Source organism: Typopeltis vanoorti, chromosome 19 (assembly GCF_054136105.1).
Source record: "Typopeltis vanoorti isolate ZY-2024b chromosome 19, IOZ_Tvanoo_1.0, whole genome shotgun sequence".
Classification (NCBI taxonomy): Eukaryota; Metazoa; Arthropoda; class Arachnida; order Uropygi; family Thelyphonidae; genus Typopeltis; species Typopeltis vanoorti.
The window spans coordinates 31,621,074-31,636,064 of record NC_143567.1 but is presented as its reverse complement, the minus strand read 5'-3'; the positions used below and the strand labels follow the sequence as shown (position 1 = coordinate 31,636,064).

Genomic DNA, 14,991 nt, shown 5'->3' with positions numbered 1-14,991 from the left:
AAACTTCTTCACCACATGGAAGCCCACCATTTACTTAATGATCACCAACAGATTCTATCATTGTTGATCCAGATCTTCTGAGCAATATTACCTATTTTAGACAATCTATGAAAATGATTATGGAAATTTTTATGATGACTCTTGATTGGATCTGACATACAGGTTTACTTACCAGGGTCTGCTTCTGCTCTTTGCAACTGGGTCATCAATTACCGATACTTTAAACACATTCTGCCATTCTCCAGCATGGTGTCAACAGCCTAGTGAACTTCACTGCCATCAAAAGATAACCCATATTTCTTATTGACAACACTCACATTTCCAGTAAAGATAACACTTCCTTTGTTAGGCTGATACACATCTAGCCTTTCCTGGGATTAATATCCATAAGTTAGCCTTCAAACACCATGCTGATATTTCCATTCAAGACGCTTCATTCCTGAACAATTTCTACAACAATATGAGTTCGAAATTCTCTCAATCTTATATTATTCTCATACTTATGGTGGAATGAAAAACTCCCCCAAAATGCTTAGATATCCAGAAGAGATCACTTACATGAACTCTTCCTGCCTTTCCCTCACACATTTCCAATTGCTTTAATAAAAACTCAATGTTCACTTTATGCCTTTCCTATAGGTATCAAAACTCGCTGTTCTTCTGAACTGACAGTCACTTCTACTTTCCTTGAAGAATGTGTACATCGATACAAAGGCCAGCTTCAAACTTCCAAAGATGAATATCGAAATACGCCAACATATAGTGTCTGCTATTTATTTAAACTTCCTACCTCCACTAAAATGTGTTCCTAAATTGCTAAAATATATGTACTCCGTGTGTGTGTGTGTGGGGGGGGGAATTTTGTCAAGGCTTTGTATACAAGCTCAGTATAGTGAGCCAAACATAACAAACAGCCAAATCTTCAGGTAAAAGTATTACGGGAACTTACTGTTACAGGACTGGAGAAAAAATCCTCTGCTTTTCCATTCCCTATAGGAAGTGTGCAACATGCTCTTAGCCCTAATTTCATTACTTAACACAACTTAAAAGAAAGTAAGTAAAGCACTTGAGGTAATTTGAAAATCAGAATTTAGTGCTTGAGGTGCATTTTCAGAGTATCGATCATTACAAATCCAAACAAAATTTCTTGATGAAAACAGTCATTGAAGGCTTCAAGGATTGTATAAGTTAAAAATAATCTATTTTAAAGCTACAGAACAGTTGCATACAATTCATGGTTATGGGTTTAAACCTATTTAAAATCATCTATTTATATATCTGTTGTCCTGGTTGGTCAAGTAGTTAACTAACAAGCCTCAGATCTGAATTCTGCCTGCAAATAGATGTTTGTTAATGTCTTTTAGGTGGATGATGAAGTTCAAAACCCAGTATAAGATCACTACCCTGCTAATTAAAGGCCTAAAAAAAAATTTGTTTCAACTCTAAAGAAGGGTTTCTGGTTTATGTAAAAGAAGTAAAAAATAAACTCTTAACCTGCATATGGAACTAATTAGTATCATAGGTTTAATCTTCTGTGGTGGGAGTCACAAAAAAAATAAATAAATACCCCCCCCCCACACACAAACCCATAATTGTATATAACTGTTTAACAGAGCGATAAACATATGCTAATCAATGAAACATCTGATAGCCAATGAAATGTTTATTTTAATTCAAATTTCTATTGCATCATTGTCACATATACTGAATAACACCTCCATATGAAATGCACCCATTTAAAACTAAATCAAAAAAGAATCTTCAGCAAATTAACGTATTTTTCATAATTCAGTAATTTCTGAAGTACCCAAACTGCCTTCTGAAATAAATGTGCTGGTCAATTAGCTGAGGGTACAGTAGGCACTCTAATCCATTTTAGGATTGGTTAAATGAGGGTTGAGTCAGATAACTGATTGATCACTGTAATTACTTTTTAGTTAAGTCTGTTATCTTTTAGTGGAACTTTTCAAATTAATTACTCCCCACACACACAAACACACATCTTTAACCATTTTATATTCAGTTTTCTTCAGCTACATACCTCACTTAACCTCAATTTTTGAATTAGGATGATACAGAAAATTTGGACCTAATGTCAGGAATAGTACGTCTATAATTCGCCTACATATTCATAAATAATTTTCTGCCTAGCACTATATCACTTTTATAGGGTTTAAGTACAATTCAAAGCCTTATATGAAAATTATCACCCTGACCTGTATTCTTAATGAGAGCAACGTCTGTGATTTAAGACTAACAGAATGCTAAATTCATATCAGTACTGTCCTCTTCCAGTGCAAGGCAAACTGTCGCATAATAAAACTGGCATACAAAAAAGAATAATAAATTTTTCATGCTTAATCTCTAGAACAGTCTTTCCAGATTATCTACCACTTAACTCATACAATCTAATGTACTATAGGTTTACATTTCATGGATACTTGGGCAGCAAGAGGATGGAAATCAATATTAGATTATTTTATATTAAATGAAAAGACATCAAAATTTTCACTAGATGTTAGAGTTCACAGAGGATACGAAATAAGCAGTGACCACTTCCTTCCTTAAAATAAAATTAAGATTACCACCTAAATGGCTACAAGTAACAAGAACAGAAAGAAAATTTGAAACATTTGTTTATAAAACTAGACTATTGAATGACACAAATATACAATGCTATATGAACAAAGAATTAACCAATATCTAATAAAATAAAACAAAATGAAGAAATAGAATGGCTTAATATAAAAACAATACTAAATGCAGCAGCAAATGAAAGCTTAGGAAAGACCAAAAAATTCAATAAAAGGAAAAAACTGAAGATCTGGGATGATACAATCAAAGAAATAATCAAAAAGAAAAAAAGAAGCCTATCACAAATGGTTAAGCAGTAAAAGATTAGAAGATGAAATGAAACGTTTTGAAACTCAGGGGCTACCCTGAGTGTCGACTCTTCAAAATTCGAGTCATCAGAATTCAAGAACTGGCCTACCAGTCTGAAACTCGGGCGGTGGGCGCCATAGACACCAGGGGGAGAATCCCCCCTCGAGTTTTCAAAATTCGAGTCATCTGAATTCAAGGAGAACCGGCCTACCAGTCCGCAACTCGGGGGGTTGAGCACCGGGGGAAGGAGGGTTAGAGTTTTCAAAATTCGAGTCATCAGAATTCATGGAGAACCGGCCTACCAGTCCGTAATTCGGGGGGGGGGGGGCGTAGAGGCATCAGAGGGAAGAGCCCCCTAGTAGAATATAAAAGAATAAGAGCCATAGCTAAAAGAGAAGTCAGAAAAAGACAGAGAATCATGGAACAAATTTGTTTCTAATTTAGAACATGATTTATATAAAATAAGACCCAATGTATATAAGATTTTGAAACACTTAAATGCAGATGCCAAAGAAAACATATTACTACACAGAATTGTGAACATACAAGTATTTAAAAAAAAAACAACTAGCAAACAATTAACAAAAATGAAAAGGAAATAACTAAAGAAGAATTAGAAATCAGCCTAAAAGAAACAAGAAACGGAAAATCATCTGGAGAAGATAAGCTAGGTCCAGAACTATATAAACACGCAGGAACAAGACCCAAAGAAAGTCTTATTATTTTTAAATAAAATTTATTCAACTGGTATCCCTCCAATAGAGTGGAAAAAAGCAATTGTGATTCTTATCTTTAAAAGAGGTAATAGAGATGACCCTAAAAACTATAGAGGTATCAGTATACTAAATTCCTGTTACAAAATATATAGCAGAATAATAATAATATCTTAAATAGCAAACTAATGAAATATTCCGAAAACTTTATTTTAGAAGTACAGAATGGATTTAGAAAAGGACGATCATGTATAGACCCGGCCTTTTGCCTAAAATTAATAATAGAGAAAAGAAGAGAATACAATTTAGAAACACATATTGCATTTATTGACTTCGAAAACGCATTTGACAAAGTTAAAAGAAACATATTATTTAACATATTAAAAGAAAGACAAATACCAAATAATATCCTAAAAGCTATCACAAGCATATATGAAAATAATCAAATACAAATAAGATTAAATCACAAGCTATCATATATGAGAGAGAGATAAACCAAGAGTTCCGACAGGGATGTCCCCTCTCAGCAACTCTTTTAATATTTATTTAAATGAAATAATAATAAAATGGAATAAAAATTTACATCAAGGAATTAAACTTTCTCCTACAGTGAACTTAAACACTCTCCTTTTTGCCGACGACCAAATAATAATTACAAATTCTGAAGATAACTTACAGAAAGCTATTGTACATCTAAATGAGATAGTCAAAGGTTATGGTATGATAATATCAACAGAAACATCAAAAACTATGGCCTTTAAAAGGACACAATCCAGCAAGAACTAAAATAGTAATAGATAACAAGATATTAGAACAGGTGAATTCATTTAACTACCTAGGATGTATGATCACATATGAAAATGAAAAAGATATAAATCTAAAAACTGCAAAATATTTAAAAATAACAGGTGTAATTAACTCTATATTTAAACCAAACCAGACTAAAAGTATACAATACATTAGTCCTACCAGTCTTAATGTATGGAAGCGAAATCTGGATAATAATAATAAAAAAAAAAAAAAAAAGAAAAAAAGATTAATAACAGCAGAAATGAAGTTTATGAGAAAAACTGCAAAGTATACCCTATTTGACCACAAAAGAAACTAAGAAATTATGAAAGAATTAAACCAAGAACCAGTAATAGAAAAAATTAAAAAATATAAACAAATGGATGGAACACATTCAAAGAATGAAAACAGAAAGATTACCAAAACAAGCCTTAAAGTACAAGCCATTAGGAAAAAGAAAACTAGGACATCCTCTTAAACGATGACTTATAAGGCCAGAACAGGCCATGCTAGGCCTAAATCCTTGATATGCATGATGATGACATTTCGTGGATGGGATCACATAAAAAGTGCTGGGCACACATGCCTAAAAAAAGTATTATAGATAGCAAAGTATTTTTTCCCACAAGAATGAATGTAACAGAAATGGACTTGTGTAGATTCCCAATCTATTCAGTACCATCCAAGTATGACTGATCTCAACTAAAACAAATTTTTGGCTATAGAAAAAAAGTCTGTGCGGTTAGCCAAGTGGCTATGCACTTCGCAACCATATGCCTGGGAAAGGAGTGTCCTGGGTTCAATTCCCATCACTGACGTGAGGAGCTTAGGATCTTTCTCAGATATAGCCAAGTTAGCAGGCCCTGGGAGTGGACAGCAGGGTTTTTCTCCCCAGTTTTTCATCCCACAAACAGGCAAACCAGCTTTGAGAACTCCACGCCTCTACAGACACAGGATACACTGGGAGGCATAAGGCTAACCACCTTATTTTGTGTACAGTTGCAGTTAAATGAATAGAAAACTCTCAAAAGAGGGAAAAAGGAAGAAGAAGAAAAGAAAAAAAAAAAAACCACATATTCTAACTATGTAACCATACAGACCATCTTAGATTATAAGGTAACTGAAATAAAACATAACTTGTTTACAATTCTTAAACAAGTTGCAATTTAAAACAATATTTTAAATACTGCATCAACAATTTGTAAATCACACCACACTGCAAAAATCTACTTGGAAAGTTCTGATAAACACCAAGAACAAAAGTGCTATTAAAGTAACTGATATAACCACATACAAGGATATAAGAACATAAGTTACTTTCATAACTTTGCTACTAGTATGTTCTTTCTTGTGGTTATATCAGTTGCTGTATTATCATTTTATTCTAGGTGTTTATCAAATCTTTCTAGACCTCCCTCGTAAGGTCCATGGTCTTGTATTGCACTTGTTTTGAAAACCTTATAAAATAGCATCTGAATGTATTTTATTTATTTATTTTGAGTCCTCTTTTCCTAGACTAAGTGGGCATGTTCAGGTCGTCTCAAACCCATTGCTTTCTTGGTCTAACAATTTTTTTTTTTGCCATTTATACAGTCATTTTGGTAATCTACTATTGATTTAAATGTTCTATTTCATTTTAGTTTATTACTTATGTAATAATTCACTGGTATATTCAGCAACTGCAAAATTTCTTTATCTGTTTTATGGTTCCGCATGTATCCAAGCTGTTTTTTTAAGAAATTTTATTGCTGCTAGTTGAATTTGTTTCTCATCTTTTTTTTTTATGGTAATTTATTTTGAGTAAATATTTTTATGCATTATTATGCCATTAAGATACTGATTACATCTAATAAAACAATAAGTATCAGTTTTAATTCCAGAAAGAATTTACACCACTATGAGTGGTTCACAAATCCATAGTACATTAGATATCACTCAAACGTGCTGTCTGTATTTTTTCATCATCATCAAATTCTCAATATGAATCCTAAAGGATATCTTATGACATAAGATATACAGGATACTATGATAATATATTTAATTTGCCATCTTTACTATAAATTGTACCCAATCAGTGGGAATGTTTTTGCTGTTCTATATATTATCCATTGAGAATGTAGTTCCTGTTTTCCACATTTCTGCCTATTTTCAGATTTTGAATTTTTTTATTATTATTATAGATTTCTATATACCAAATTATTACAGAAGTTATCCATGTGGTGAGTAGGATTTGGCATAATCTTCCTGTAATAACAGTGAAGATAAATATGTCTTCTTAAGTCTTATGCCAATTTTACATAAAAATCCCATCTTCCTTTAACTGTAATTTCTGACTTACAGCTAGCCAGAACACTCAATAGGATAATTCCTCTAGATTCAAAAAAAATTTTTTTTTTTTTACTTCTCTTTTTAAAAATAATCACTACGAGATCTTTACTCTAATTATTCCGAATTTAATAACCATGCCTTTTTAATTAAGCATAAGAGCAACTCCAAACTGCATTCCTTCAGAACATTTTTTACCACTTCATACTTGATACGAAATTATAATCTTGTTTTAATTCTTTAGCGAAGCAAAAGTTGACAAAGTGTTTTCATGACTAGGCTTATATACATATAGAGGCTGTTGACTTCTCATCAAATTTCTTAAATATTCCACTTCATTTTCCTAAATTTCTTAAATATTCCTTCATTCAAGTAGCAAAATGGAAAACACCATATTAATAAAACACTCCAGACAAGAGATAGTTGTAGCAAGTATTTTTTCACTTGGTCAGAAAACAAATTATATACACAACAAGAAACTGCACTCTTGTTTTTATCCAAGCATGAGCAAACAAAAGTTTGCATGCAAAGTACCTCTATATAGAGGCTGTTGACTTCTCATCAAACTGCCTCACAGTAGTTCAGCTGGACTACCAGTCTGGATAGTAACTTCCATAATGCATAGCAACATATATCTAAAAGTGAAATTAAAACAAATGTAACTTCTTGTCAATTATAATTAGGTGTCTGATCAATTAAAAAAAATTGCTACAATATTTTTCACACTATCACTGCTATCTCATTTAATAACCTCCAGAACAGTTCTATACTCATCTCAAAGTTTTCATACGAGGTTATGCACTTCTGAGCTACATATCCTACCTTCACACATACCCTTCTTATATTTGTTATTATTCTGTCAATGTACTGCTGCCTTACTTGCTAGGAACTTTTGATATGACGATATCATTCCAAGATTGATAGTTGAACTTTTCGAGTCAAACTATCAAATTCTGATTTTTCTGCCTAGCAAAAAAAAAAAAAAAAAAAAAAAAAAAAAAAAAAAAAAAAAAGAGAGAGAGAGACTTCAGTGAATGCTTATTTGGTGGAAACAATCAGCATTTTGCTTATTGGTCTGCAATATCTGATTGTTTGTAATTTTTTTTTTTTTTCACCCCAGTAATATTTGTATATTTGGATTTATTTGTTACAGTTCACTGCTGAAAGCTGCTCAACCTTTTGAGCAGCTTTCAGCAGATTCTTTCAACAAATTCTTTTTAAAACTTTTGTACATATTTTTCTTCTCAACATGATACTTATTTTTATCCTGCTCAAAACAAAATGATGGTTACTTCCTATATGAAATCTCCTGTATACAATTATACGAGGGTGGTCTGAAAAGTTATCGGCCTCAACCATAGATGGCAAAGCTATCAGCAAGATTTTTTTTTTTTTCTAAGTTGGTACATCTGTCATAAGCATCCATGTAAAATTGCAAGTCATTCTATCAAGTAGTTTGTTCTATACAGCTGTCTGAAACAAAAGTGTTGTCAGTATCCCTTGAAATGGATAAAATTGAGTATTGTGAGGTTATAAAATTCTTTGTAAAAGAAGGTTTAACACCAAAAGAAATTCATTCGAAGTTCATAAAAGTTTATGGGCACTCTTCAACTTCGTTTTCGACAATTAAGAAATGGGCTGCCAAGTTTAAATGTGGCCGAACCAGCCTTGAAGATGATCTAGGAGAAGGATGTCCAAAAAGTGTAACACCACCAGAAATCATTGATTGCACGATATGGTATTGGATGACCGACAAGTCAAAGTGTGTGAAATTGCTGAGGCGATAGGCATTTCAAAAGAACATGTAGAATATATTTTGCATGAAGAATTGCAAATGAAAAAGCTTTGTGCAAGATGGGTGCCATGCTTGCTCACAGCAGATCAAAAACACACTTGCATGAAAATCTATGAACAGTGCTTGGAGCGTTTTAACAAGAATAAAACTGATTTTGTGCATCGATTTATTACTATGGATTAGACTTGGATTCACCATTACACACCAGAATCCAATCAGCAGTCAAAACAGTGGACAGAAGCCAGTTGTTCAGCACAAAAGAAGACAAAGTCTGTTCCATTAGCAGAAAAGGTCATGGCATCAGTGTTTTGGGATGTTAAAGGCATTTTGTTTATTAATTATCTTGAAAAGGGTAAAACAATAACCGGGGAATATTATTCCGATCTTTTAACTAAACTACATGAAAAAAATTGTGAGAAAAGACCCGGTTTGCAGAAGAAAGAAATAATATTTCATCAGGACAATGCACCTGCCCACAAAGGTGGCAATGGGAAAATTAAGGGATGTGCACTATGAATTGTTGGAACATCTACTCTATTCACCAGATTTGACTCCCTCTGACTTCTATCTCTTCCCAAAACTAAAACTCTTCCTCACTGGTCAGAGATTTTCTTCGAATCAAGAGGTGATTGCAGCTGTAGAGGGGTATTTTGCAGATCTTACTGAGAACCGCTACAGGAACAGGATAATGGTGCTGAGTATTGCTGGAATAAATGTATTAGTCTTAAGGGAGATTATGTTGAAAAATAAAAATAATTTTGAAATTATATATTCGTTTTTTCATTGTTAGGCTGAGAACTTTTCAGACCCCACCCTCATATCTCGAACAAACACTATAAACAGTACATAGCCAATAAGACTTTTTTTTGTGTTTCTCCATCTGAATTTATGCACATTTTTATGGTGGAACATAGTGATAGTAATCAACTATTTAATGTTCTAAAGAGAAATTCACATTAATATTAATATACTTCAATCATTATTATTAGCTTTGCCACTTTTTGTCTGGTATTCATTTCCCACTGTTTAGATTACCAACAATTTCTTTTTTTTTTCTTCTGAATTCTTGTTTAATGTACTCATTAACAACCTAAAAAATTCCTCCATCTCTTTCATGTTGGAAATTTCTTGTGGAATCACATACCCGAATAAGTCTGAATAATTTTCCATTTTGAAATTTGGCAACATCACTCGTCTCTATTTGAAATTACATACCATTCAAGAAGTTTATCTTTGTGTTTTGTGGTGAATAAATACTATAACTATTTCTTACTTTCATGATCACCACAGCTAGAATATAACTTTTTATAATTATTAAACAGTATCTCACTTGTTTTAACCATCTTCCTCTCAGTTACCAATACCAATTATGCCAACATGATACTTCTCTAATTCTTCTCCTAGTTCCATTACTTTTCCAGGTTTTTGATATAAAGTGATTAATGATAACTTCAAATAAGACAAATAATAGGATGTATATGTATTTCTATTTCAATATGTAGAATAAATATTACTTATTATTCATACAATAATGTTATTAATGCACAAGAAACAAATTAACCATTTAAGATAGTTTATTATTATGCAATCAGAATAGGGGGAAAAAAGTCTGACAAGCTACATACTGTATACTTACAATAAAATAATGGCGACAAAGTTGCATATTATAAGAACCACTGATGCAACACTGATAAATGACAGCTGTATTCACAGAACATACATGGGTAGCTTATAGAACAAAACTTCAAATTTGATATGAAACTGAAATTACCATGTGAAACATATTCAAGTCTAATGAATTCCATGTAATAAGACAATCTGCTTTTGGTCACTATTTCATCATTTCTGCAAATTAATCAAACCAAGTAAACAAGAATTGTGGTTCAGCAATCGAAGTATTTTTCTTAGTAAACTGATTTGCAGAACTAATATTTCCTTCTTGCTGCTGTTGTGGCTGCTGCTGTTGCGGCTGAGGACGCTGAGGACGTGGTTTCTGCTGGCGTCTTGCAAAAGGTGGCCTTCTCATTTTCTGTTGATCTCTCATTTTCTGTTGGTATCGAATTTTTTCCTGGAACCTCATATTTTCCTCTCTGAACTGTTCGCATTCTATTTTTAAGGATTTTAACGTTTCTAGTCTTTGCTGCTCAGATATCAACCATTCTCTTTCTCTCTGAAGACAATAGAGCTCTTCACGGTATTTAAGCTCACTCTGTTCATAAAAACCAGGTGACCTACGCATATCAGCTCTCATTCGATCAACATAACGATCTCTTTCATCATCAACATATGGTCCAACAGATCGGTCAAAAGAATTTCTGGAGTCCCTGAAATTTCTGTCATTCACACGATTTCCTCTTCCTCGCATTTGACCCCGAAATCCACGAGGCCCTCTGTTCTGCTGCCTTGAAGAAAATCTAAAATTCTGGCGTTTTGAACGTAATCTTCCTTTGTTTACACCATCACTTGCTTCTTTCTGAGATTTATCTTTATCATCATTGTCATCCTTGGTAGCATTTTCATCATCTTTACCACTTTCTTCAATTAACTCTTTATCACCTGATTTCATCATCTTGGCAGCTTTGGCAACAGATATCTTTTTTCTAACATAGTCAACAGATATTTTACGACCATAGTGTTCAGATTGATTAAGTTTCTCAATGCAAAGTGAAGCATCTTTACTACTTGCCATCGTAACTACTGCATACCATGGTGAACGACGGTTAGTTAGATTTCTCCCAAACCTTGCCTGTACAACCTTTCCATAATCATTAAAAATTGCCTTCAGATAATTTAATTTTACTGTTCTTGGAAATCCAGCAACAAAAAGCTTTTTATTGTTAGATATCACACTTATAATTTTGTCACCCCTTTTATTGTAATAAGGAGCTTGACCACTAGTGGCTATTTCATCATTTATTTCAGATGTATTATCATCTTCGTTTTCTTTCTTCTCAGCAGATTTTTCTTCTGTGTCTGCAGGTCCTTCGGTATGTTCTTCCTCACCATTTGGAGTGGACTTATTCATTTCACTGTCTACTGCTCCTTCACTTGGTATATTTTCAACATTTTCAATATTTTCATTTGTCTGCTTGTCAGACTGAACTGTAGCTGACACATCTTCCGACTGACTAGGACTATTATCCTGGGTTATTACTTCACTCTCCATTGATCAATTAACACTAACTGTTGAAAGTTAAAGTAACTTCTACTTCAAAGAAATATTCAGATGAGCATTACCTTTTTTTTTGTGATCTCTAAAAGAAAAAGAAATCTGTTATTTTAACTTCGTTAAAGTAAATAAGTGAACAAGAAAAAAAACTTGCTTCCATATAGATTTAACTATATTTTTAATGTTTTGCCAGTAAACATTTTCAATGAATTAACTGTAATTTATTCAATTTAATTATATAAGAATATTGGTCAACAACAGGACTTGACAAATATGTTTCTAATTTTTTTCTACCTGGCAAGTATTTGTAGAATGGACAAAATAGTTTTTATCAGCAGTACAGAACTATTGACTTATTGAGACATATCATTAATATCATTGATCATATCATGAGACATATCATGGGGGGTAGTTTAACAAAATTTATCAGGCCCTTGTTATCAAACTTTGGAAAAATAAAAAACAAAGATGGCTGTAAATACAAAATATGTTTATTACACCATGTGAATGTATTGATAACATGCAAAAAACCACAGGCAAGATATCCACCATCCACCATGATGCAGAGTGACTGAATAGACAGAAAAGTGACAGTTGCAGAAAGTGGAAGACTGACCAAACGATAGCAATTTACTGAGCAGCCCTTGATCCCACACATGATCAAATGCTCTGCAAATTTCAAAAGCAATAGTTCAGGTTTCTTCAAACCTTTCCATGTCACATGTCGAGAGCCAGGTGATGGAGGCTAGACCTGATCTAGAGTGACTGAATCCATATTGGTGGACAGTGATTAACTGATGGGCCTTGGGGTAGTGAAAAAGAAAGCTTAACTGTTACCCTTCACCACTATTATATTACAGGATTAAGGCTAGAACGATGGTTGGTAAGTTTGATGGCAGTTTTTTTTATTTCCCTCTTTTGTGGAATACACTGAACATATGGTAGATAATTACAAAAGAATGTAGAGACAATATAGGGTGATAGTTCTGAAACAACTGGGGGAGATAAAGTCAGGACCAGAGATATAGTCGACTGTTTCTGGTATGGTAAGTGCAGAAGTTAGAGAAGTGGAATAAAATAATGACAGAAGGTCAGCTTTATCTTGAGAGTGGAGAGGGTATTTGCTGTTTTTGTGGCAGACAATTGGTAACACATCAATGCTTACAGCAAATACTTCAACATTTCTCTTCTAGTTTGATCAGTGGAACTGGGAAAAAGAAGCCAGATGGAGTTATGGTCATCTAAGAAGACGACTTTTCTGTTTGGGTAGTTTTACTTCAGAAAATTAGGCTTCAGAGATAATAAGTAAAAGAAGGAAGTAGAGTGCTTTTCAGACTTTGGAGAGCAGTAAAGACAGCAGATGATTGTTACTGAATTGGGATAAGCCAGAGAAAGTCAAAAATTATGGGATTATCATTCTTCGGCATTCTATGCCAGATCTTAAGTACAAGGGTTACTTGTGCCTCATATCTGCCAAAGAATCACAAGTTATCAACATCCCAACATCTCTGAGGTTTGGTAAAAATTAAATCAGGTCTGGATGCCTGTAAGTGGTAATGTACATCATGTTGAAATGATTTTTTTTTAGGAGGAGGGTTCTCATTTCTTAATTGCTGTTTTCAAATACAAGACTGATTTCATTAAGGCACTGTTTTCCATTAAAAAAAAAAAAAAGCTTATCTCTACTAAATTGAAATCCTTCACAATCAGACCGAATGAATGAAGAATGGAAAATAGGAACATTTTAAGCAAGGTTGATAAATAGAAAGTCACAAGCTCTAGAAAATTATGTTATAATAGCCTTAGCATGATATCCTGGAGTTCTGATGCCTCTGAGTTTCCAACCGCTGTTATATACTATAATCAATTAGCAGGTCTACATCACAATCAAGTGCACATGACATTAATTATGGATCGAATAGTTCTGATATCTCAGAAAATCAATAAAGATACATTACCTTTATGAATTAGATGTAGTATCTTTTTTTTTAACATGCTCATGTTGGTTTGTTTGTGTGTGGCATCAGATGAGCACATTTATTTTTTTACAAATTTTTCAATATCTAATGCAAATATTCAAAATGAAATATATATTTTTTAGGACTTCAAATAAAATACCATTACATTTGTGATGTGCACGCACACCTACTAATAATTGTCTGGACACCACTGTTACTTGAAGCTATAGAACATTCCAGGTTTACTGATAACATAAAAACTGGTGTACAGACAGTAGGAAGCAGTATTTCATCGTAGCAGTTGAATATAGGTGGTATGGCAACATGGCACAAACTAAGTGACTTCGAGAGAGGTGTCATGTCCATATGTGCCATTGCCGCTCGACCAAAGCATCCAAAATCAATGGTTGGTGATGTGATCAATAAATTGAGATGTTCTGGCCTCACTGTGCAGGAAAACACCCAGGGTGGATGCCGAAAATGACTGACAGGGACAGGAGGGTGTTAAAACAGGTGGCACAGACCATCTGTGATGAATTCCAGAGAATCAATAACACCATGGTGAGCGCTAATACTGTATGAAAAGAACTCCATTTACTGCATTTCCAGGGAAGGGCAGTGGCACAGAAGCCGAACATCACAACAACGAATAAGGTGGGTCATATGGCCTGATGCAAAGAGCATGTGAATGGACAATTGACCAGTGGAAAACAGTACTGGTCAACTGGACCACTTGGAAACCGATGAATCAAGGTTCACCTGTTTCCAGTCTGATGGTAGGGCATGGAGGTAGCCTGGTTAATGCTTGTTACCACAGTGAGTTGTGCCTACAGTGAAGTTTGGTGGCAGAGGAGTAATGGTATGGGGTGCATTCAGCTGGTTTGGAGTGGGACCAGTGGTCATTGTTCGTGGTTCCATTAAGGCAGCTCAGTACCTTGATATTACGGAAATCGGGTGCTGCCTACACTGTGGAGTTTTTATGGACTGGATCCATGTTACTATCAAGAAGACAACGTTCCATGCCACAAAGCTGCAGTTATTATGGAATGGTATGAAGAGATGGGTGTTAAATGACTGCCCTGGCCTGTGCAGAGTCCTCACCAAAACCCCATCAAACACCTAAGGGAAAAATTGGAGCATTGATTGCGGTCCAGAGCAGCAAGTCCTCAATCTGTCACTGAACTCAGTGCTGCTTTGATGGAGGAATGGAGATAAGTTCCACCTGATGTCTGCCCCACATTGGTGGAAAGCCTCCCTCAAAGGGTGTAGGAGGTGATTAAAGTCAAAGGTGGACATACTCAATATTAAGGTTTGCCTGCTGGTATCAACTGTAAATTGCTAAAGTGCCCAGACAACTAC

General features: G+C 34.1%; 1 protein-coding gene across 4 annotated transcripts in view; it reads right to left on the bottom strand.

Moving 5' to 3' along the window:
- Positions 1-10,061: 10,061 nt before the first annotated feature.
- Positions 10,062-14,991, bottom strand: part of LOC150095971 (uncharacterized) — a 50,779-nt gene continuing 45,849 nt past the window's right edge. For all 4 annotated transcript variants that reach the window (XM_090409143.1, XM_090409144.1, XM_090409142.1 and 1 more), the window contains one exon: positions 10,062-11,759. In XM_090409143.1, coding sequence (XP_090265269.1) covers positions 10,358-11,671 — 1,314 coding nt within the window. In that variant the 5' untranslated portion in view covers positions 11,672-11,759 and the 3' untranslated portion in view covers positions 10,062-10,357. The remainder of the gene's footprint in view (positions 11,760-14,991) is intronic.